At 35.1% G+C, this 25,114-nt stretch overlaps 1 protein-coding gene across 10 annotated transcripts in view; it reads right to left on the bottom strand.

The window, feature by feature from the left end:
- Positions 1-25,114, bottom strand: part of LRRC9 (leucine rich repeat containing 9) — a 145,352-nt gene that overhangs the window by 39,941 nt on the left and 80,297 nt on the right. For all 10 annotated transcript variants that reach the window (XR_010151140.1, XM_016926932.4, XM_054666617.2 and 7 more), the window contains 7 exons: positions 23,927-24,104; positions 21,111-21,331; positions 19,518-19,640; positions 10,944-11,074; positions 9,254-9,362; positions 8,476-8,615; positions 4,865-5,001 (listed from right to left, as the gene is read on the bottom strand). Coding sequence is in view for 9 of the 10 variants with exons in the window: in XM_016926932.4 (XP_016782421.1) it covers positions 4,865-5,001; positions 8,476-8,615; positions 9,254-9,362; positions 10,944-11,074; positions 19,518-19,640; positions 21,111-21,331; positions 23,927-24,104 (1,039 nt within the window). In the remaining variant the exon portion in view is untranslated. The remainder of the gene's footprint in view (positions 1-4,864; positions 5,002-8,475; positions 8,616-9,253; positions 9,363-10,943; positions 11,075-19,517; positions 19,641-21,110; positions 21,332-23,926; positions 24,105-25,114) is intronic.

Here is a 25,114-nt window from a genome sequence, read left to right as displayed (position 1 = left end):
TTGGAATGTAATTTACAGGAAGGTAGCATCATCATAAAATAATATTTGCTAAAATTTCTCATTTGTGAATTTGAAAGATCAGGATGTGATGTACAGAATGTACTGAATTGATCTAATATGTCTGTTTGGTAATTAAGTGTTAAAATAGTTGGTATTGACAAAAGTAGATATAGAAAACTGCTGCAGAAGATATGCTTCCTGAGTATATTAGTACTCTAATAGATATTACAATAGTATATTTAATTATTTCTTAAAATAGACTAATTTGTTGTATTATGTTAGAAGAATACACATTAATTATGCTATTCTTTCTCATATTTTTGCACTACAATCATATTAAACACATCAAAGTTCATTTAATTCTTCAAAACTCTAAACCTTATTTATAAACCTATGATTTCTCTCTATTGTAGCTATCAATAGCTATATAAATATTAATGATAACTTATATGAAGACTCTCCAATTTACAAAATGCTTTTATATGTACAGTATTTTCTATTAGAGTCTCAAAATACTACAGGGGAAATATTTTATCTCTTTTTTCTAATCAGAAAATTGAGGGTCAGAGAAATTAAGTGGCTTTCTCAAAGACATAAAAATGGCAATATCAGGCCTAACTTAGACCTTTTACATTTTAAGCTCAATTATCTTTCTAGTATGCCATACTACATTTCAGTCAATATTCATTCTCCTTGATTATTATGTGCTGAATTGTGTCCCCCTCCAATTCATATGTGAAAATCCTAACCTCCAGTACCTCAAAATGTGACTGTATTTGGAGACAGGGTCTTTAAAAAGATAATTAAGGTTAAATGAGGTCATTGGGATGAGCATTAATTTAATATGGCTAGTGTCCTCTTAAGAACTGGCATAAAGACAGACACATAGACCAAGGGAACAGAATAGAGAACTCAGAAATAAATCCACACATGTACAGTCAACTCATTTTTAACAAAGGTGCTAAGAACACACATTGGGGAAAAGACAGTCTCTTCAATAAATGGTGGGTGGAAAACTGGATATCCATATGCAGAAGAAATGAAACTTGACCCCTATCTCTCATCATATACAAAAATAAAATCAAAATGGACTTGACAAAGATTTCTTGTGTAATACCTCAAAAGCACAGGCAACCAAAGCAAAAATGGACAAATGGGATTGCATCAAGCTAAAAAGCTCCTGAACAGCAAAGGAAACAATCAACGAAGTGAAGAGATAGCTTACAGAATGGGAGAAAGTATTTGTAAACTACCCATCTGACAAGGGATTAATAACCAGAATATATAAGGAGCCCAAACAACTCAACAGGAAAAAGGTCTGCATAGACATTTCTCAAAAGAAGAAATACAAATGGTCAACAGGTATATGGAAAAATGCTCAGCATTACTAATCATAAGGGAAATACAAATGAGATATCATCTCACCCCAGTAAAAATGGCTTTTATCCAAAAGACAGGCAATCATAAATGCTGACAAGGATATAGAGAAAGGGGTAGAATGTCTTCAAAGCTCTTTTCAGCCTTTCATTCATCTTTCTGTGTGCTTACTTTTAAGTAAGCACATACATTTATGACTTCACCTGTCACTTCCATTGTGATCATTCTAAAATAATGTATCTCTAGTCCTGACTTGTGGTCCAGTATTATTGCTAGAAAAAGTTTCTATTTTTAGTGCATCAAAATTGTTACAACACAAGCTGATCTTTCTCTACTCCCAAATGAGCAACATTTCCCAATGACTTTAGCTTTAGTACCTCCTCTTGCCCAATCTCCCAGTGAAATTATAAAAACATCTGGGACAGTTTTTCTCTTTATTTTACATCTAATTAGCCACTAAGTCCTAATATATTCCTTTTAAACTGCCTTTTGGATTCACCTCTTACCACTCCCACTGCCAGCACTCTAGTCTATGCCCTTATTATATCATTCAAGCTGGATAGAAACTGCATGTGCTTTGGAGGTAGATAGATCTAGGTTTGACTTTGTACCATAACACACACTGGTGCAAACTTGGCAAATTATTAAACCACACTGAATGTCACTTTCTTTTTTTTTTTTTTTTGTAAAATATATGTAACAATCCTTACCATGTAGAGTTGCTGTGAAGATTAAATATGACAATCTATGTAGACAAACACCTTGCCTAGTGACTCCATAAATGGCAGCTGTTATTGTCAGAGTAAACTGCCTCACTTCCTGAATAAGGCTGCCCTACTCTAATTTGCCATGCTCGCCATGGCATCAGAACATACTCCTCCATTACATTATTAGATTGAAATAGACCTTCCAGGGTTAGGTGGTCTGCTTTTTTGTATGTCAGTGTATCTTTTAAAATATCTGGGCAGGGAGTGGTGGCTCACGCCTGTAATCCCACCATTTTGGGAGGCTGAGGTGAAAGGATCTCTTAAGGCCAGGAGTCTGAGACCAGCCTGGGTAACAAATTGAGACCCCGTATCAAAAAAAAAGAAAGAAAAATTAAAAAATTAGCCAGGCATGGTGGCACAAGCCTATAGTCCCAGCTACTCAGGAAGCTGAGGTGGGAGGATCACTTGGGCTCCGGAGGTTGAGGCTGCAGTGAGCTATGATTGTGCCAATGCACTCCAGCCTGGGTGATACAGAGAGACCCTTTCTCAAAAAATAATAAATAATAAAATAAAAAATAAAAAAAAACCAAAAACAAAAAACCAACCGAAAAAACACAAAAACAAAAATCAATCTGTCACAGCCACAAAAAAGAATGAAATCATGCCCTCTACTGCAGCCTGGATGGAGCTGGAGGCCATTATCCTCAGTGAACTAACTCAGAAACAGAAAATCAAATACTGCATGTTCTTACCTACACGTGGGAGCTAAGCAATAAGTACACAGTAAGTACACTCCAACAATAAGTACACCGCAAAAAGGGGGAGAATGGGAGGGGGGTGAGGGTTGAAAAATTACCTATTGGATACTATATTCATTATTTGGGCAATGGGTACACTAGCAGCCCAATTCCCACTAGTACATAATACCATGTTAACAAACATACACATGTACCCCTTGAATCTAAAATAATTATTTTTTAAAAAAAAATCTGTCATTGTGCTGAATTTCTTGTTTTTAAGGCCAAGTCTCCAGGTTCTTGATCCAAATCACAAGTGCTTTTGATAGATGCATTCAAATTTTTAAAAATATGGTTTAGAAAGGCCTGTCTTTGAGAAGTTACCATACTCAGAACAACTACCTCGATGTCTCCCCACATGTCCCACTGATGGATATACCTGCCTTTCTCCTATGCCATTAAAAATTATTGTTAGACTAATATTCCAAGCCCTGTGTTTTTCTCATGCTACTTTTCTAAAAGTTTCAAGCTCCTATCTATTGTTGACTACATCCTGTACAAATTTCTCTGCTTGGCTTTCCCTACTTTGGTCCTGGCTCTATATTTTCAACCTCAATTTTTCACTATTCCACAAAATTTAAAAATTACTAATTGTTGGTGGGAGTGTAAATTAGTTCAAACATTGTGGAAGACAGTGTGGCAATTCCTCAAGGATCTAGAACCAGAAATACCGTTTGACCCAGCAACCCCATTACTGGGTATATACCCAAAGGATTATAAATCATTCTGCCATAGAGACACATGCACACATATGTTTATTGCAGCACTATTCACAATAGCAAAGACTTGGAACCAACCTAAATGCCCATCCATGTTAGACTGGATAAAGAAAATGTGGCACATATACACCATGGAATACTATGCAGCCATAAAAAAGAATGAGTTCATGTCCTTTGTGGCGACATGGATGAAGCTGGAAACCATCATTCTCAGCAAACTAACACAGGAACAGAAAACCAAACACTGCATGTTCTCACTCATAAGTGGGAGTTGAACAGTGAGAGCACATGGACACAGGGAGGGGAACATCACACACTGGGGCCTGTCAGGGAGTAGGGGGACAAGGGAAGGGAAAGCATTAGGAGAAATACCTAATGTAGATGATGGGTTGTTGGGTGCAGCAAACCACCATGGCACATGTATACCTATGTAACAAACCTGCACATTCTGCACATGTATCCCAGAACTTGAAGTATAATAAAAAATTACTGTAAAGTAATGAGGCTTATTTAAACAAAAACTAAATAAAATGATCTCATATATTGAAATGAGGATTATTTATCAAATTAATCATGTTTAGAGGATTTATAACTCTCTTAGAAAAGTGCATATTCTTTGTTCTCATCAGGTTGTTCCCTTTTCAAGTCTTGGCCCATAGACACCACAGTCATGTTCTGTGACTCTTTTCCTCCTCCCCCTGCTTGCAAAGCACTCAGTAATGCTCACCTTCAATCTAGATTCTATCACTCCTTTAAAGAGTTCTATACATGCCGACGAGCTAATCTTTTAATTTCTCTTTTCTCTGAACTTCTATTGCACTTAAGTTAGTAATACATAGTCTGAACTTCATCTTTGTCCCAGTACATCTCCACAGATAGATCTTAAGCTACTTAGATCAAGGATTTCAATGATACATAATTATAATAACATAGTACTTCCATATCTTTCATAGTACTTACCACAATTCTGGGTTTAATAAATACTTGTGAATTATCCACTGTTTTTTTTATTGTTTTTTAAGTTGAATACGATATACAAGTAAATTATGACATAATACTATATATATTCTCAGAATACTGCATTGACCTTTAAAAATGGTTTCTAAAAATATGTAAGTAACCAAGAAAAATCGATTTGTGATTATTAAAATATTTTTGTCTATGAATGTTTGAGTAAATACTGATGCTTATATTTGCTTATCAAAACAGAATGATGATAAAATCAGTTTTTAAAAATAAAGACTTATACAGTATTTCTACTCACCCTGTAGAAAGAGGAATTTTAAATTTCTTAGTCTGTTAAGTTGTAGCTGGATCAAATTACAAATTCCATTGTAGCCCAAATGAAGAACTTCTAAACTGTGCATTATTGGAGGCAAATTTTCACTGCTCATTGTATCTCTGAAACACATAGGTAGGTTTGAGGCCATAAACTTAACTTCAAACCAGCTATATTATAAAAAGACAGTTCAGTATGTGTTTACTATAAACTGAAGTTAAGAAAATATAAATTTATTAATATATCAGAATTAAGCTTAATACAGCCTGTTTATATTTTATATAATAATATTTATTCTTTAAAAAGAATGGTCTAGAATAAAGAAGTACATAAGGTGTTACAATGAAAAGCAATAGAAAATGCAATCAGGCAAGAAAAAAATGCATCCAGATTGGAAAGGAGTAAATAAAACTGTCTTTATTTTCAGATGACATGATCCTGTATTTAGAAAATCCTAAAAGATCCACCAAAAAACTACTTGAAGCAATAAAGGAGTTTAGCAAGGTCACAGGATAAAAGATTAATGTACAAAAATCAACTGAATTTTCTACCTACCAGCAATAAATAATCTGAAAATGAAATTAAGCAAAAATTCTTTTCACAAAGTATAAAAAAGAATAAAGTACTTCAGCATAAATTTAATAAAAAGTGGAAAATCTGTACACAGAGAACTACAAAACATTACTGAGAGAAATTAACAAAGATCTAAATAAATAGAGAAATATTCTATGTGTATGGATTAGAAGATTCCATATTACTAAAATGGCAATTCTCCCAAATTGATCAATAGATTCATTTAATACAATCTCTATCAAAAGCCCAGAAGACATCCCCCCCACTCACTGCGAATAAACATCTTATCCTAAAATTTATAAAGAAATGCAAAGAATCTAGAATATTCAAAACAATCTTTTAAAAGAACAAAGTTGGAGAGCTTAAATCACTGATTTTAAAATTTTTTATAAAACCACAGTAATCAAACCAGTCTAGTACTGGCACAAAAGGACAGACATACAGATCAATGGAACAGAACTGAGTACATATATAAACTCTTACATTTATGCTTAACTGATTTTTAGCAAAGGTGCCAAAACAATTCAATAGAGGAAAGGAGAGTGTTCTAAGGAAATGGTGCTCAGACAACTGAATATCCACATACAAAAATAGATTTAGACCTCACTCCTACCTCACAACATACACAAACATTAACTCAAAATAGACCATAGGACTCGATGTAAGAGTGAAAACATAAAACTTTTTAAAGAAAACAAGAGAACATCTTTGTGACCTTAGGTTAGGCAAAGAACTATTACATATAACATCTAAATTGCAATCTGTAAGAGAAAAGATGGTAAATTAGACTTTATCAAAATTAAAATTTCTTCAAAGACATCATTTAAGAAAATGAAAAGAGAGGCCACAGATTGAGAGACAATATCTGTAAATCATTTTTTAATAAAGGGCTTACCCCCAGTATAAAGACACTTAATAATGAAAAGCCAAGCAACCTAATTAAACAATTAGGTTTATTAGGTTTCAGATTCGAATAGAGATTTTACCAAAGAAGATATATGAAGGATTAATAAGCATATGAAACATTGCTCAACACTATTCGTCATTAGGAAAATGCAAATTAAAACCACAATGAGATACCACTTCAAATGTATTAGAATGGCTATACTATAAAAGATGGGCAATAACAAGCATTGGCAAAGATGTGCAGGAATTAAAATCTTCACATGCTACTGGTGATAATGAAAAATGGTGCAACCATTTTGGAAAACAGTTTAGCGGTTTCTTAAATAGCTAAATGTTAAGTTACTGTGTGACCCAACCATTCCACTCATAGGTATCTACCCAAAATAAACATAATGAAAATATGAGTGCACGCAAATACTTGTACACAAATGTTTAAAGCAGTGTTAGTCAAACCAGCCAAAAAATAGAAACAATCCAAATTTCCATCAACTGATGAATAAACATTATGTAACATATCCATACAGTCATATCCATACAGTGAAATGGCCAATATATTCAGCAATAAAAAGGAGGGAACTACTAACACATGCCATAATGTGAATGAACCTTGAAAACATCATGCTGAGTGTAAGAAGCCAGAGGCAAAAGACCGTCTATTTTATAGTTCCATTTATATGCAATGTCTAGAAAATACAATTCTAGAAAACAGATTAGAGGTTGTTTGGGACTAGAGGTGGGAAAGGAAGTTGACTGTAAATGGACATGAAGGATCTTTTTGGTGAGATGGAAAATGTTATAAAATTGTATTGCAGTCATGATTATACAACTCTATAAATTTAGTAAAATTATTGAATTATACACTTAATATAAGTAAACATGATACATTAACTGCCACTTCAATAAAACTATTAGAAAAATCAAATATGAATAGGATCCAAAAAAGTATGTATATAAATGAAATGTTCATAGTAGTTTTAATCGTAATAGCCTAAAATTAGGAACAACCAAAATGTTCATCAATGATAAATGCATAAATAACTTGTCATATAATACATATAATAGAATACTATTTGGCAATAAAATGAAATAAATTACTGACACTTGGAACAAAATGAATGACTCTCAAAAGCATTATGCTAAGTAAAAGGAGCCAGGCACAAAAACTACTTACTACATAATTCCAATTATATGAAATTCTGGAAAAAGGCAAAATTATAGCGAGAGAGCAGATTAGTGGTTGTTGCCAGGTGCCAGGGTGTCTGGGGAGGGATTACAAAGGAAGTTTCTGGAATGGGAATACTTTGTATTTTGATTGTGGTAGAGGTTTTATGATTGAATACATTTGTCAAAATTCATTAAACTTTACACTTACATTGGTGAATTTTGTTGCAAGGAAATTATACTTCGATAGAGGTAATAAAAAGCACAAGGAATGTTCTTTATTGGGAAAACTGGAATGAAAGCATTCTGATTTGGAGATACACATTATAAAATATATATATCATATATATGATATGTATTATATATGATGTATATATATGTTCTGTCAAAAATGTGTAAGGAGGTAGAAGGTTTGTCCTCATTTTTTGCATAAAGTATCTATTCCATTGGTGCTGAGTCATTAAGTGACCAGATAAATAATTTAGAAATAAAAGCAAAACAAATGCTAAAAAGAAAAGCCCACGTCCATGCTACTGTGTATAGGGTTTCTTTGTGAGTTGATAAAAATGTTTATGATGAAGAAACTAAAAATTGCTAAATTGTACATACAGGGTGAGTTTTATGGTATGTGAATTGTACCTCAATTTTTAAAAAAGAAACCCAAGGTCATTAAACATGCAGTACAAGGCCTTTTGTTTGTTTGTTTTTTGGTTTTTTCCCTTTATTCACAATATAGGTTTGAAATGGAGAAGGCAGAGAATAAACAATGAGAGAAATATTTTGAGTACCTTTTTATTATGAAGTTTATTTTTGGCATGTAGCTATTAAATAAAATAGGTATTACAATAAGCTAAATTTTATGTACTGGAATGTGTTACTGCTATCATTAATGTGATTAACTGCTTTTAAAATTCCCAGCCAAAATTAGTTATAATCATAAAAATGAAGAATACTACCTGTTTGTTTTTGAAATTCCTTGCTGTCCATAGCCACTTGAAGGCACTTTCTGGTACAGTAGTTGTCTACTGGTTAAGTGAGTCTGAGGCTTTAGTCTGGGCATGATTGATTCAATATGATTATAGTTGAGGCATAAGACCTACAGAAAGAATATCTTATTAATCAGAAATCCTAGAAATTATTAAAAATTGTATGGATAAAACTTGGAATATACCACATAATTTAATAATATATTAGTGCTAAAACAACAAATGTTATATCCTAAATAATCTAGATTTAGTTTTCAATGTGTTTTTAATCTGACATTCTGGGAAATTACAGTACTTCACATGGAGACCCTAGAAATCTCCTCAACTTTCTCAATCTGTTCTCCTGATTTCTCCAAACCTGACAAGGATGAAATAATTTTTAGTCGAAAAGACAGCTATTTACCTATGTTTAAAAGGCCTTAGTAGATGGCTGAGTCAAGTAAATAATAACGGAGGCAATAAGGCCGTTTAAAGAACCTTGAAGCTTCTTTCCATATCTGCCTTCAATCCCATCTCTGACTACAGAGGAAAATTTACTAAATATGTGACAATCACATAAAACTGAGGTCAAACCAAAATCACTTTGGAAGGTAATAGTTTTTTCTTGCTTAGTAAAAAACAAAAAACACCCAAAGAAAATTTAGGAATAATTTATCTACTTTATAACATGGAAATACCATTTAATCCAAAGTAAAGAATAATTTGCATTGGAAACCTTGAAAGAAAGAAAAATTTGTGAATGACTTACCTTCACATTAGGTAGATAGATTAATCCACTGAATGAGGTAAGATGATTGTTCTGTAGATTCACATTACACACATTTCTAAATTGGTCGACTGGAATCAAATCCACTGTTCTGAATTTAGACAAAGTAAATACAGCTATTATTTTAATAGGACAGGAAAATATAGGAAAAGGTGAGTTCCTTCACATACAGCCACCAAAGACATTTAAAAAGTCTCACCTGACAAGTATAAAAATAATTACTTTAATGTAAAATGAATTGGTTAAATGATCAGCTGAATATACATTTTTGTTGGGTACATATGCAAGAAAGTGACATAGAATTTGGTTGCTTTCAAAAAAAACACATCTATTACCATATAAACATAGCACTATTATAGAAGATACTTGTAAAAGAGACATTTCCACTTTCTTTATAAATTCACATATATGTTTATGAAATCATAGTGAAGTTGATATTGTAAATCATAAGCTTTTCAGGTTATAAACTTCAGATGATATATATTGAAGTAGGTCATTTCTGAAATACCAGGAAGTGGTTAGGGATAGGAAAGGAAAGGAAAATCAGGTAAGGTCTTTGAAAATAGAGTTTCTGTGGTATCTTCTGGAAACTTTTATGGCATTCCACCCTGTGTGAACATTTTGGTAATTAAACAGAATGCTTGATTCCCAGTCTATAGCTATATCTTCATTTGAGCCATGACAGAGAAGAGCATAAAACTACATCCCTTTCCCTAACCAGTTCTCTAAATAAATCCTAAACTTGAAGTTACAATTATGACATACTTTTACCCACTAATAAGTCATTCATTCAGTCAACATATTTCCGTTAGTATTTCCTAAGTGCAGCGGATGTGTTTGGAAAGGCTACAAGAAAGATGAAAGAAATGTTTCAGCCCCGAAGAAGTGGGAGCCAGAAAAATAAAAATAAAGAGGAGAATTGCTATGATAGAGTTAGCATCTCTATCATACCAATGTAATGGCATTTCGGGGAAATAAAATCTATTTTAAAGAGTCAAGGATGACAGCATGGAGGAGAAAGATCTTGAGATGATATTTGGAGGAGTTATAGGTATTTGTCGAGCAAATTAGCAGAAAAGAGTTCTAGGCAGTGCAACAGGAAAAACAAAGGGAGAAACAAATATGAAAGAACATCTTATGATTGAGATTCAGTAACTAGAATATTTCAGAATTTCTGAAGTATGAAGTATCATGGGCAGTAAAGAAAAGGACTACAAGAGATAATAATGGACAGATAATAAAGAGTCTTTTATGCCATACAAAGGAATTTTTAATTTTAGGCTGGGCGCAGTGGCTCACACCTGAAATCCCAACACTTTGGGAGACTGAGGCAGGTGAACCACTTGAGCCCATGATTGGAGACCAGCCTGGCAACATGGCATAAATGCTGTCTCCACAAAAAATACAAAGAAAATTAGCCATGCTTGGTGGCGCGTGCCTATAGTCGGAGGATCGATTGAGCCTGCAAGGTTGAAGCTGCAGTGAGCCATTTTTTGAGATCCCATCTCAAAAAATGCTCATTACTTAGCATGAATCTTTTCAGTACAGTAGATAATTTTCTGAATTATTGATTATATTTAGATAAGTTGTATAAATGTGTAAGCTTCAGAAAATGATAATAATTACATAATGTAATTATAATATAAAAAGGCATATAATAAAATGATTGTACCTAATGGATGATGAAGTCCAATTTAGTTCTTGCATTTGCTTGAAGTTGGAATGTCCTTGTCGTTCTGCAATCATGTCAGAAGTAAGTCTACCACCAAACAAATCTTTTGCACTGTCAGTCTCTGGTGGTTCCTATATGAAGATATTTAGAAAATGATGTCCTGTCTTACAGATGACTAAATTACATAGTTCTCTGGTTTTAGGTAAAAATTCAGTGGACTCATTTTTCCAGATTCCTCCTACTAAGTAGAGCTAAATCCTGTGCATTATATATGAAACAAACATAGGCAGGGCAAGGTGGCTAATGCCTATAATCCCAGCACACTGGGAGGCCAAGGTGGGAGGATTGCTTGAGTCCAGGAGTTCAAGATGAGGCTGGGCAACAAAGTGAGACCCTGTCTCTACAAAAAACAAAAAAGAATTAGTCAAGCACAGTGGCACATGCCTCTAGTTGTAGCTATGTGGGAGGCTGAGGCCAGAGGATGTCTTGAGCACAGTTCAGAGGCTGCAGTGAGCTATGATCATGCCACTGGATTCCAGTCTGGGTGACAGAGTGAGATCCTGTCTCTAAAAATTTTTTTAATTAAAGAAATTAAAACCAAACATAAGAATACTGAAAGATGTGGAGAAGAAGGCAGACCAGGTAGGTACCTCAGGACCTGAGGAATGACACCCTGGATTTTCTTTTTGCCTCATAATCTCTACTGGGTGCTAGAGAAGCTAGAAACCCAGAAATGACAGTAAGGAAATAACAAGACAAAGTCCACAAAAAGCCTGCTCTCTCTAATCAAAGGATCGGGAAAGGGGAAGCCTAGCACAGCAGAAAACTTTAGACAATAACAAGCCTACTCCTGCTAAACCCTACAGAATAAACTGTGGCCCCAACTTCATGCCCACAAGTAAAAGCAGAATGGGCTGCTTAGACTTTCACCAGTGCTCATCTGTAACAAGGCACTTCTTCATCATCCACCTGCTGAGTGGGAACCTGGATTTTCATCCCTCCTCAGCAGTAACACATGTCCCCACTCCCTGCATGCAAGTGTTATTGTAGATAACATGGGGAGTTTGGATTCCCACTTCCACCCAGTAATAATGAGTTATCTGTGGAGCATCAATTAGGTATTCTTGTCTCTCCCAGCCAGGATGAATCAGTGAAGGGTTCTGGGAAATAGTAACAAGGAGTTCCTTCCTTCCCAGCCAGAGTAAATCAATGGAGGCCTGGTGGGGAGCATGAACTCCAACTCTAGCCTAGCAGTTAATGAAGAACACACCTCCAGGTTGTCAACAGAAGCCAAATGGAGGAATTTGAACTTCTATCTCCCACCTGACAGCAACAAAGTTGTTCCTCGTCTTCTCACTGGTATAGTGCCAAGGGAGGCTTGCTAAAATAGATTTAAATAAGACCCACATAATACCCCAAATGTCCAGAATAAAATAAAAAGTATGTCATGCCAAGAACCAAGAACATCTCAACTTGAATGTGAAAAGACGATCAACGGATGCCAACTTTGAAATGACACAAATATTTTAAATTGCATTTCAAAGCAGTCAAAGGAAAAATGCTCAACAAGCAATTATGGACATACTTGAAACAAATGAAAAAAACAGAAACCCTTAGCAAAGAAATAAGTGATAGCAAAGCAATAGAAGATATGAAGAATGAAATGAAAATTTTAGAATTGAAAAATACTGTAAACAAATAAATGCAATGGATAGGGACTCAATAGCAGAGTGGAAAGAAAAGAGAAAAGAATAACTGAACTTGAAGACAGAACAATAGACATTACCCAGTATGAACAAAAGAGAGAAAATAGACCCATAAATAAATGAGCCTCACTTTACCAAGATGGGCATATCCTGTACTTGTGGAACCATAAAAAAGATTTAATATTAGTATCACTGGATTCATAGAAAAAGAAGAGAAATAATGTGGGGCTGAAAAAGTATTTGAAGAAGTTATAACCAAAAATCTTCCAAATCTGGCAAAAGACATAAACTAAGAAACTAAGTAAGAAGCTAAGCAAACCTCAGACAGGAAAAAAAACCCAAATCCATGCAAGGACACATAATAATAATCAGAATCAAATTTCTAAAAACTAATGACAGAGAAAAAAGGCATGAAAACAGTGACAGAGGAATTAAATCTTACCTATAAAGGAAAAACAATGTGACAGCAGAGTTCTAATCAGAAACCATGGAAACCAGGGAATGTGGCACGACATTTTCAAGTGGTGAAAGAGAAACATCAACCCAGAATTCTATATCCAGAGAAAATATCATTCAGAAATAAAAAGAGAAAGCAAGACATTCTCATAGGAAGGAAAACTAAGCAAACTGTTACCAGCAGAACTACCCTAAGAAATGACTAAAGAAAGTTCTTGAAATGGAAAGAAAAAAAAAAAGGAATCTTGGAATGCCAGGAAAGAGGAAAGTACAATGGAAAGAGTATTAATAAACTTCCCTTCTTTTCTTGATTTTTCTAAATTATCTTTGATTAGTTGATGTGAAAAACTATAATATTGTCCCATTGGTTCTCAATGTATATGGTGAAAATATTTAAGTCAAATATTAACAGGAGAGAAGAAATAGAATGGAAGGAAAGTAACATTTCTACACTTTACTCAAACTGGTAAAATGTCAACACTAACAGACTATAGTAAGTTATGTATATGCATTGTAATAGAACAACCACTAAAAAAAACTATATGAAGAGATACACTAAAAAACACTATGGATAAATAAAAATAGAATTTCAAAATGTGTTCAAGAAGCTCACAGGAAGGCACAAAAAAGAAAACAGAAGAAAGATAAACAAAGGAAACAAATATGAAACAAGAAAACAAAATGGCAGACATAAGCCCTAACAGGTCAGTTGGCTATAGTAAATATAAATGGTCTTCGTTCATCAATTAAAAGATAAACATTAGCTAAAACGTAAAAGAACATGATCCAACTGTATGTTGTCAACAAGAAACTCACTTCGAATATAATAATATATGCAGGTTGAAAGTAAAAGAAGGGAAAAGATATCCTAAACATTAATCAAGAGAAAGCAGGAGTGGCTTCATTAATCTCAGATAAAGTAAACTTTGAAGCAAAGGAAATTACCAGAGTCAGACAGGACATTACCTACTGATAAAACGGTCAGTCCACCAAGAAGACATAACAGTCCTAAATGTGTATGCACCAACAACAGAGCTGCAAAATATTTGAAGCTAGAGTCCCCAGTTATTTTAGCCAATGATGTAGGTACTGCTGTGAAAGAATTTTGTAGACATAATTAAAGCTCCTAGCAAGTTGACTTGCAATAAGGAGATAATCTTGAAAAATCTGGATGGGCCTGATTCAAACAATTGCAAGGCTTTAAAAGCAGAGGTAAGTTTCCTGAAAGAAAGAATTTTCCTGAAGAAAATCTACTCATGGACAGCAGCTTTCATCTATGCCTGTGAGTCCCAGCCTGTCCATAATCTTCCCTTCCTGATGGCCTGTCCTATGGATGTCAGACTTGTTTAGGCAGTCCCCTCAATTATTAAATGTTCCTTGATATCTATATTTCTATATATAGACATAGATATCTCTATATGTATATCTATCTTACTAGTTCTGCTTCTGTTGTTGAATCCTCAATAAGAAAATCTCAAAATAAGTTTTAAAAACATATTAAGCCTTGGGGGAGGGGGGAGGGATAGCATTAGGAGATATACCTAATGCTAAATGACGAGTTAATGGGTGCAGCATACCAACATGGCACATGTATACATATGTAACAAACCTGCACATTGTGCACATGTACCCTAAAACTTAAAAGTATAATAATAATAAAATTAAAAATAAATAAATAAATAAATAAAATTGTACAAAAAATAAATAAAAATAAATAAAAACATATTAAGCCTTAGAAATACCATTGCTTTTGTGTTTTTCATAATTATACAAGCAACATATGATTAATGTCCTCCTAAATCAGGGGTTGACAAATGTTTTCTACAGTTTTCCTGTAAAGAGTCAGTCAATATTTTAGCCTTTGGGAACAATAGCTTCTCTGTTGCTATTTAATTTTGCCACTGCAGTGTGAAAGCAGTCACAGATTATATATAAACAAACAGGCATGGATGTGTTCCAATAAAATTTTATTTACTAAAATAGGTGGCAGGTCACATTTGGCCCAATGGCTATTGTTTGACAATCTATTTCAGACAAATGGTTTGAACTTGATCTAAATTAAACTGGTAAGTCATTTGATCTACTTTTACTCAAACTCCCTTCTTTTTTTCTAATCTGTTAAAACTTCATATCTAAATTGAGAATATGTATCCTTAATGCCAAAAATAATCTTTTACAAATAAAAGTACATAGGAACAAAAGATAAAATGAAAACACAACTACCCAAATTGTTCTTTGGGTCTTCCTAGTCTATGCCCTCCCTTGGTTTCTACTCCCACTCCAAAGAAAACAATGTAATTATACGTCTAGAGAGTGTTGGACAGAGAATGAGGCTCTGGTGCCCATGATTTACCATTAAAGAGTCACATAACTTGAAAGAAGTCATGTAACTTCTCTAGAGTTCCTTGTGTTCATACATAAAATAAAGGATTTGAATTATGCCATTTCCAAAGTTTATTTATATCTCAGACACTCTAGCATTATATATTACTGTACTACCTACCTCTGCACCCACTTTTCATGACTTCTTTTTCTACATATGTTTAATAAATGAAAGTATTAGAGCCTCACTTTGATTTCTTTACTTTCTCTACTCTCTTTCCTTAGACGATATTGCGTATGCTTTTGGTCTTAACTGTTAACTCTCTTCAAATTACTTCCAAGTCCAAACATATGTAAAGTAAATTTTCATATGCATATTTAATCCTGTGATTTCAGCTGCCTGCTTGACATCTCCAGTCAGATGATCTTCTGTCATATAAAACTAATGTCTAATACTAATCATCTTACACCCCCAAATTGCTTTTCTTCCTATATTCATATTCTGTTATGGTGTCTTTTATTGGCATAGACTCAAACCTTGTAGAAATCCTTTATTCTTCCTTTCCTTTGCCCTTCAAATCCAATGCATTCCCATTACCTTGCGTTTAAAATCTAAATTCTTCAGTCTAGTCTTCATGTCCAATTATTAATTCATACATTTATATTCTGCCTCATTCCACAAATAATTTGTGGCAGCTTACAGGAAACACATATAATCAAATAGTAAAATGCAAACCATACATAGTGAAAATCATGCTCACTAGGATTAGTGACAAAAATACTGTAAGATCCTATAGGGTTTATATTATTGAATCATAAATTTGGTCCTGAGCTTTTAGGCAAAGTGAAAAGGAATATAATTAAATAATACTCATTGATATGGATTGGCTCTGTGTCCCCACCAAAGTCTCATCTTGAATTGTAATAATCCACTTGTGTTGTGGGAGGGACCCAGTGGGAGGTAAGTGAATCATGGGGGTGGGTTTTTCCTGTGCTGTTCTTGTGCTAGTGAATAAGTCTCATGAGATCTGATGGTTTTATAAAGGGGAGTTCCCGTGCACATGCTGTCTTGCCTGCCACCATGTAAGACCTGCCTTTGCTCTTCCTTCATCTGCCATGATTGTGAGGCCTCCCCAGCCATGTGGAACTGTGAGTCCATTAAACTTCTTTCCTTTATAAATTACACAGTCTCATGTATGTCTTTATTGGCAGCATGAGAACAGACTAATACAGTAAATTGGTACTGGTAGAGTAATGTGCTGCTGTAAAGATACCCAAAAATGTGGAAGTGACTTTGGAACTGGGTAACAGGCAGAGGTTGGAACAGTTTGGAGGGCTTAGAAGAAGATAGGAAAAATGGGAAAGTTTGTAACTTCCTAGAGACTTGTTGAATGGCTTTGACCAAAATGCTGATAGTGATATAGACAATAAGGTCCAGGCTGAGGTGGTCTCAGATGGAGACAAGGAACTTGTTGGGAACTGGAGTAAAGGTCACTCTTGCTATGCAAAGAGATTGGTGGCATTTTCCCCTGCCCTAGAGATCTGTGAAACTTTGAACTTGAGAGAGATGATTTAGGGTATCTGGTGAAAAATTTCTAAGTGGCAAAGTGTTCAAGAGGAAGCAAAGCAAAAAAGTCTGAAAAATTTGCAGCCTGATGATGCAGTAGAAAAGAAAAACCCATTTTCTGGGAAGAAATTCAAGCTGGCTGCAGAAATTTGCATAAGTAACGAGGTGCCAAATGCAAATCGCCAAGAGAATGGGGAAGACGTCTGCAGGGCATGTCAGAGACCTTCATAGCAGCCACTCCCATCACAGGCCTGGAGGCCTAGGAGGAAAAATGGTTTCCTGGAGTGGTTCAGGGCCCCCGTACTTTATGCAGCCTAGGGACTTGGTACCCTGTGTCCCAGTCACTCCAGTCATGGCTAAAAGGGGCCAATGTATAGCTCAAGCTGTGGCTTCAGAGGGTGCAAGCCCCAAGACTTGGCAGCTTTGACATGGTGTTGGTCCTGTGGGTACACAGAAGTCAAGAATTGAGGTTTGGGAACCTCCACCTAGATTTCAGAGGGTGTATGGAAACGCCTAGATGTCCAGGCAGAAGCCTGCTGCCCTCTGCTAGGGCAGTGCCAAAAGAAATGTGGGGTTGGAGCCCCCACACAGAGTCCCCACTGGGGCACTGCCTATTGGAGCTGTGAGGCGGGGACCACTGTCTTTCAGACCCCAGAATGGTAGATCCACCCACAGCTTGCACCGTGCACCTGGAAAAGCCACAGACACTCAATGCCAGCCTGTGAAAGCAGCCAGGAGGGAGGCTGTATCCAGCAAAGCCACAGGAGTGGAGCTGCCTAAGGCTGTGGGAGCCCACCTCTTGCATTAGCATGACCTGGATGTGAGACATGGAGTCAAAGGAGATCATTTCAGAGCTTTAAGATTTGGCTGCCTCACTGGATTTTGGACTTGCATGGGGCCTGTAGCCCCTTTGTTTTGGCCAATTTCTCCCATTTGGAATGGGTGTATTTACCCAATGCCTGTACCCCCATTGTCTCTAGGAAGTAACTAACTTGCTTTTGATTTTACAGGCTCATAGGCAGAAGGGACTTGACTTGTCTCAGCTCACACTTTGGGCTGTGGAATTTTGAACTAATGCTGAAATGAGTTGGGGGACCATTGGGAAGGCATGATTGGTTTTGAAATGTGAGGACATGAGATTTGGGAAGGGCCAGGGTTGGAATGATATGGTTTGGCTCTGTGTCCACACCCAAATCTCACCTTGAATTGTAATAATCCCCACGTCATGGGAGGGACCCAGTGGCAGGTAATTGAATCATGGGGGTGGGATTTTCTTACGCTGTTCTCACGATAGTGAATAAGTCTCATGAGATCTGATGGTTTTATAAAGGGGAGTTCCCTTGCACATGCTCTCTTGCCTGCTGCCATGTAAGACATGACTTTATGCTTCCTTTGTCTTCCACTATGATTGTGAGGCCTCCCCAGCCATGTGGAACTGTGAGTCCATTAAACCTCTTTCCTTTATAAATTGCCCAGTCTTGGATATGTCTTTATTAGTAGCATGAGTTCAGACTAATACACTCATTGTCAGTGAGCAGAACATAACTTTTCCTTAGCGGTAAATGTTTTTTCTACATTTATTTCTATAAGTGCTTTCTCATGTGGCCCTTCAAATGAGGGCACAGAGAGATAGGACAGATAAGATCCTCAACAACATCTTTAGAGTAAATGCAGTACTGGTCTCATAGGACTATTTTAAAAAACATTCTTCAGTGAAAGCTAACAAATAAATAAGGCCCAGTATACAAGGTTCTAGAGAATTTGTATGTGTTGGAGTGAGAAAGTTTTAGTGACCCATTCTGAGGATGGGCCAGAAAACAGAAGGGCTAGGATTAGTAATCTTCTCGGAGTACCTCAGAATACTAAATGATCATGAACTATCTTTCAATTTTCTGGAAAATTTGATGTGTTTTCTTTTCTGATAGGAGCTAGGCAACATTACCCCATAAACCTTTTACTCTTTACACATTTGTCATGCATTTACCCTGCTATGTGGAAAACAGGAGCCCTATGAATTTGCTTGTTATAGAATCCAGTATCCAAATGTTGCTTTCACATTCAGTCCTAGGGTCTGTGTCTATTTTTCTTTACAGCTTACTTAGTAATGTTGACATACCACATGTTGGTTCAAATATATTTTTCTTAATTATTAATATTAGCAACTATATTTTCACTGAAAATAGAAAGCTGCTTTTAGGCTTAGGAGGATGGTAAATCCCCAGTGCATAATTTTCTATCCTGTCCCATAAAATTGTGTTCTTTACCTTTTAGGCACTGAATTCTGTGGGTTCTATTGTAAGCAGCACAGCCCTCCCTTTCCACCACAATTCAGACAATTAAGAATTGACCAGATGACAAAATTTAAAAACCCAGATCTAAAATAAGCTTTGGAGACCTAGATTTAATAAGTATAGTAAATTTGGCTATAATGCTAGTGATAAAGCAATGTTCAAAATGACTATGTCCTATAAATATGTGACTATGCAGCTTAGACCAAATGTTGTGAGTCATAAAACAACTTACAATTGGTATCCCATCCAAAGCTTTCAGTTCTGGAAGATGAAATATTACAAACAACCGGTAGTTTTCTTGATTCCATATAATGATGTTCCCACACATGTCTAGAATGACCAAGTTGCATAAACCCTAGGTAATAAAATACATATATTCATCTATATGTATATTTAAAGCACTCTAGTAAGAGGTTAGCCATCCTCAAATTTTAATATTGGAATTATCTATCATTCCATGGGATTTCAGTGCCTTTAAGTACACTTTTTTTTTTTTTTTTTAAAGACATGGTCTCATGCTGTTGCTCAGGCTGGAGTGCAGTGGTCTGATCATAGCTCATTGCAGCCTCAAACTCCTAGGCTCAAGTGATTCTCCCACCATGGCCTCCCAAAGTGCTGAAATTATAGACATAAGCCACCATGCCCAGCCTCAGTGCACTTTTAAGTGCAAGGGTTACCCTTTCAGACCACTTAGGTATAATTTTGTGCAGTATTTCAATGGTCTATGTTATATAATCAGAATCCCTTTTAGGATACTAGTGCCAAATGTATTATCTATTAATGGTAAGGGCTTAGAGGGAACTTCACTATGTTTAAGACAAATATACTTTGTTTATGGAATAATGGCTTAATAAATGGATGTATGTGTCTATATAGATATAACAGGAATAAAAGACACTGCTATTTGAAAAGTGATGAAACTGAAGTGCTTCTACTTTCTGAGAGGGTAGTGGAATTCATCCTAAGGGAAATGTGCTGTTTTATTAGACAAGACACTTTGATATGCCTTTGTTGTGAAGGAAGGGTCTTGGCAGGTATGGAAGGGAGAGGTGAAAACAAGAGGGAGTAAAACTACTGAAAACAAGAGGGAGTAAAACTACTGTGCATCATAATGTGAAATGGCTTATTGTGTTGCTGGTGTTGTTGATTAGGTTGCCTCCCTAGCTCTAGAAGTAGTAATTATACTGGGGGAACGGAATGGGGAGAAGTCTGAACTAAGAAAAGACAGGAAATGGACACAAGTTTTTGGTAGGAGATAAAGTCCTAGTAATATTATATCAGCAAAAGGACAGGCCAGTGTAAGACCCATAGTGTTAGAAAATGGCCACTGAGCTTTAGAAACAATGAAGTCACACATGACATCTGAAGTAAATTCCTGTTCTGTGCTATAGAAACCCTCTGTTTTGTTCAAACCTTTAGTAAATCCTATTACACAACAGCCTTAAATTAGTGGTTTTTTGGGGGAATTAACTAAAGCAAATCTGAGCAAAGGCGACCAAGTTTGAGCCACTGGTAAGAGAACAGTGAAAGATCATCAAGAATTGTACTGAGAACAGGAGAATGCTAAGGAATAGGTTTGGTTTATCATACTTGAGTATTTTAAAAAAGTTACCCCAGAAGGATAACAAATGGGGACATTATGTATACACAGATATATTTTTGTATGTATACAAAATTGAATGCAAATACATTTTAATAAACTTGTTATTCTTATTTTTATTTTCTTTATATTTTCCAAATTCTGTGCAATAAACATGCATTAATTTCATAATATAAAGAAACAATACATTTTAAAAAACAAAAAAATTACTACCCAGATGATTACCTTTAAATTGTGCATCTCCTGATTGACAGCAATATAGTTATTGCTTATGTATAACTCAACAAGAGTAAAAGATTTTTGTAAACCACTCAATGAAGTGATTCTGTTGTTCTCAAGAGAAAGCGAGTGAAGATGAAGCATGTTATCAAAGGTATGCTCTTCCCAACCAGTGAGAAGATTATTATTTATGCTGAGGCGAGTTAATTTAGTCATCTTGGAAATACCTAGAAAAATAAGCAAATTCAAGAAAAGATTCAGATAACACTAAAGGTTTAATTTAAAAAATAAGTGGCTGGTCATTTTATTGTAATTAGATAGCTAGGTTCAAATGGCTTTAAAGATTCTGTAATACTAACCATCATTGCTTTAAGCCTTTGTTTTGGAAGAATATAATCTTGTGTATAAGCCCCATCTCAAACATTAAGTTCAAATTTTGGATTTCTAAGTAGATTCCTTCTTCTTAGGAGTTAAGGAAAGGCATTACATGAAAATATTGAATTTCTCTTTCAAATAACCTTAAAATGATGTAATTAATTAAGATTTTCATCATTTTGAAAACAAAAAGCTCTACACAAAGCTCAAAATAATCACCAGCCCTCATTTTTAAATATTAAGGGTAAGGAACCACATTCTGGAAAGTGCATCATTTGTATTAAAATGAACGATCTAGCCTACTTTTACTTGCTTATGCCTAAAAGTACTCTAAGATGGAAGTTTGGAAAATGGAACCAGTCTAACTCCTGCATACATTATGTACTGCAAGCACTTTATAAGTATAGCCAGGACAGTGCAGTTGAAAGACAAGAACTTCGGATTCCTAGTTGGCTTCAAATATATCACTACTAGGTTTGTGGCGATACATAAATTATGTAACCTCTGAGCCTTAATTTCCTCATCCATAAAATGGGCATACTAAAATTTACTTCCAAGGAGTTATGAAATTAAATGGAATAATGTTTGGAAAGTATCAAATAATTATCTGTGCTCCCCTTTCACATCAGTTCCTATTGTGGGACTGTACAATGTTGAAGGTGAATCAATCCAGGGCAAGATAGGATCAAAGCCATCAAAGCAAAAATCATTAAATGGATATGGAACCTACCCATGTCTGAAGAAAAAGGAGAAATTCCTGTTAAAGTTTAGAGGGGTAGCTATCTTCTCCAAAATATAGGTGTAAGAAAAATATAGATTGGAAGATTCTTCTGTTTAATAGGTTTATGGAAGGAAATGAAAAGGAAATAGGGTTTTTAATTGTATGTACAAAGCAAAACTAATATCCAGTTGTATGGGAATGGGAGACTGGTGATAGTTCAAGACACAGGTGCCTGAGCTACCCCTAGGTTTACTCTACTGAAATCTACAGAAGAGAGGCCTGTGAATCTGTATCTTCAATAAGTGTCCTAAGTGATTCTCATGATCAAGAAAGTTTTAGAAACATATTGTTAACAGCCATTAAAATGAAATATGTCACAAATGTTATGTATGCTTTCTTAAATATATTTAATACTTGCTTTTATATATATAATTTTGTGAAATCAAATCTTCTATTTTATGAAAAATGCAGTATATACACATGATAAAAATAATCCAATTCAAAAATGAATAAAATGTAAATTCTGTTTCCCAGCCGTGATTTCTAATTCTTACCTTCCCTCCTTGACAAACACAACCATGTTACCAAAATGCACATACAGAAATATTCTTTATTCAGATAAGTGTGTGTGTGTGTGTGTGTGTATACACACATATACATATTTCTCTTTTCAATCAAATAGTGCACACTTGTGGACATATTTTTTAATTTCTAGGAGTTAGTTACTCTTTTGAGTAGATGGAGAGGGAGAATAAGAGAAAGTTGGTAGCAAGTCATGGAAAGGTTCTTTCAATTTCTTTCTAATGAAGGTAAGAATAAAATAAAGCTGGGGAGGAGTCATAAAATACTTGACTTAGTAGTATATATTCTAGGACATGTTCTCTAAACTCATGATTTTTAGCTGTAGATAAGCATAGATCCAAATGAAGTGAAGAATCTAAGAAGCTTGGAAGGGGAAAGGGAGGAAAAGTCTTTTTTATTCTCTCTGGTTCAGAAAAATATGTTTTAATACTGAACTTTAAACAGTCAAATAAAATATATTATATTGGTATCATTATTATTAAGATATTACTAAAGCTGCTTAATTGGACTTGTATGTGGATCCATGGAAAATGTTACATATAGTATATTTTATTTTCAACCTCTAGTGAGTATAATTTTCATTTTTTGTTAAAGTATTCAAATTTCCAAATATAACCTCAATTTTATATTTTCAAAACAGAACTAGTCTGCTTTATCTTTTTCAAAAGCATACCTCATTCATTTGTTTATTCAACTTTACAGACATTAATGACTAACTAGTTGGTATGTGCTAATGTTTGGTAACAGATTATAAACTAGCACAGAGGAGAGGAGAGAGAAGGCACAGGAGGTGAAAGGTTGCTCGGGCTCATTATATAAAATAAAATAGTCACGAATTCCACTAATAGGTATGAACTCGTTTTAATTTTTTATTTATCTTTAATTTTTTAATTTGACAGATAATATTGTATCCATTTATCTTGTACAACATGATGTTTTGAAGTATATATATACATTGTAGAATGGTCCAATCTAGCTAACTAATAATTGCATTACCTCACACAGGTATTTAGAATACTCTGCCACACAACTTGGAACTTTCCTAGAGATCTTCCTCTTCAGAAACTCTGTTCCCAGGGTTATTTTTTGCTTTGTTGTTTAGACATCCCATATTTTGAGACTTCAAAGTTCTTAAGTACCTTACCTTCTATCTTTGAGATGCAGTTTCCATCTAATGTGAGCTCTTCCAAGTTAATACAGGATTCCAGACCCTCCATTTTAGTGAGATTATTATTGCTGAATGATGCCCATTTCAAATTTTCCAATTTTTCTAAATTTGTGATTTCAAAAAGATGTTGTCCATCTAAATTTAAGGCAGTTATCTGTAGAATAATTTACATTGTATGTTATTTCTAAATCTTATAAGTTCAATCAATGTTAATAACATTTTAAAAAGCTAATGAAATAATTCAAATGTGATAAGTAGATATCAAAAGAATTCCTTCAGGAGCTAAAGATATTGTGAAGCTGTCAGTTTACAGAAAAGTAAAATTTGACGAGATTATAACTCCAAGAAGGACTTATTTGGTATTAAGGACACTGCGATGTGCTAGAGTCCCATTGCAGTAATGGACTTGTCCCAGCTGCTGGGAGTGCTTCTGGCAGAGTCTTCAGTTGTCAGTCCCTGCAGGGACTGCCTTGCTGTAGACAGCTGCCAAGGTCACTCTCCTTCCCAGGTTGGCCCTCAGCCAGTGATGGAGGCCTATAAAGGCCTGACCATCTCAGCCCAACTTAGGACAAATTTAAAGGGCCATTCTAACTCCACTAACTCCAGAACTGCCTGTGGGTCAGCCAAAGCTGTCACTGGGCCTTCATTTGCAGCTCAATATCTATATATATCTTGTAATATATATAGTAATGCCAGTAATGTCTCCCATTTTCTGGGAGCAGCTTCACTCAGCCCAGTTTCTATGTTTGGCAAGAGGTATAAGGACACCTAATGTAGCAAGAAGCTGCAAGTGTTCTATAACCTTTTCCCTTATCCTTGGCTGAATTCTGACCAGCTCCCCTACTCCCTTGTCAGGATACCTGACTCTTGCTGTCTGAATTTTGGTTTGATCTCTGACTCTGAGCCTTTAAAGTTTGCTTTCCTATTCTGACCTGTTATCAGAATCTTGCCTATTCTGACATGTTATCAGAATACGGAATTAGAATGGCCCTTTAAATTTGTCCTTAAGTTTTAGTGCACCTTTATCTTAAATTTCCAATTCTGTGGTGAACGCAGTCAAGGCCCAGCCCATCTGACATAGCCATTCATGACTTGACCTCCCTGTTTTTTATTTTTTGGAATATGACAAATGTATTACTTTTTACTAATAATAACAATGTCTTT

This window comes from Pan troglodytes, chromosome 15 (assembly GCF_028858775.2).
Source record: "Pan troglodytes isolate AG18354 chromosome 15, NHGRI_mPanTro3-v2.0_pri, whole genome shotgun sequence".
NCBI lineage: Eukaryota > Metazoa > Chordata > Mammalia > Primates > Hominidae > Pan > Pan troglodytes.
Note: the sequence above shows the minus strand (reverse complement) of the source record. Positions and strands in the feature narration are given on the sequence as shown.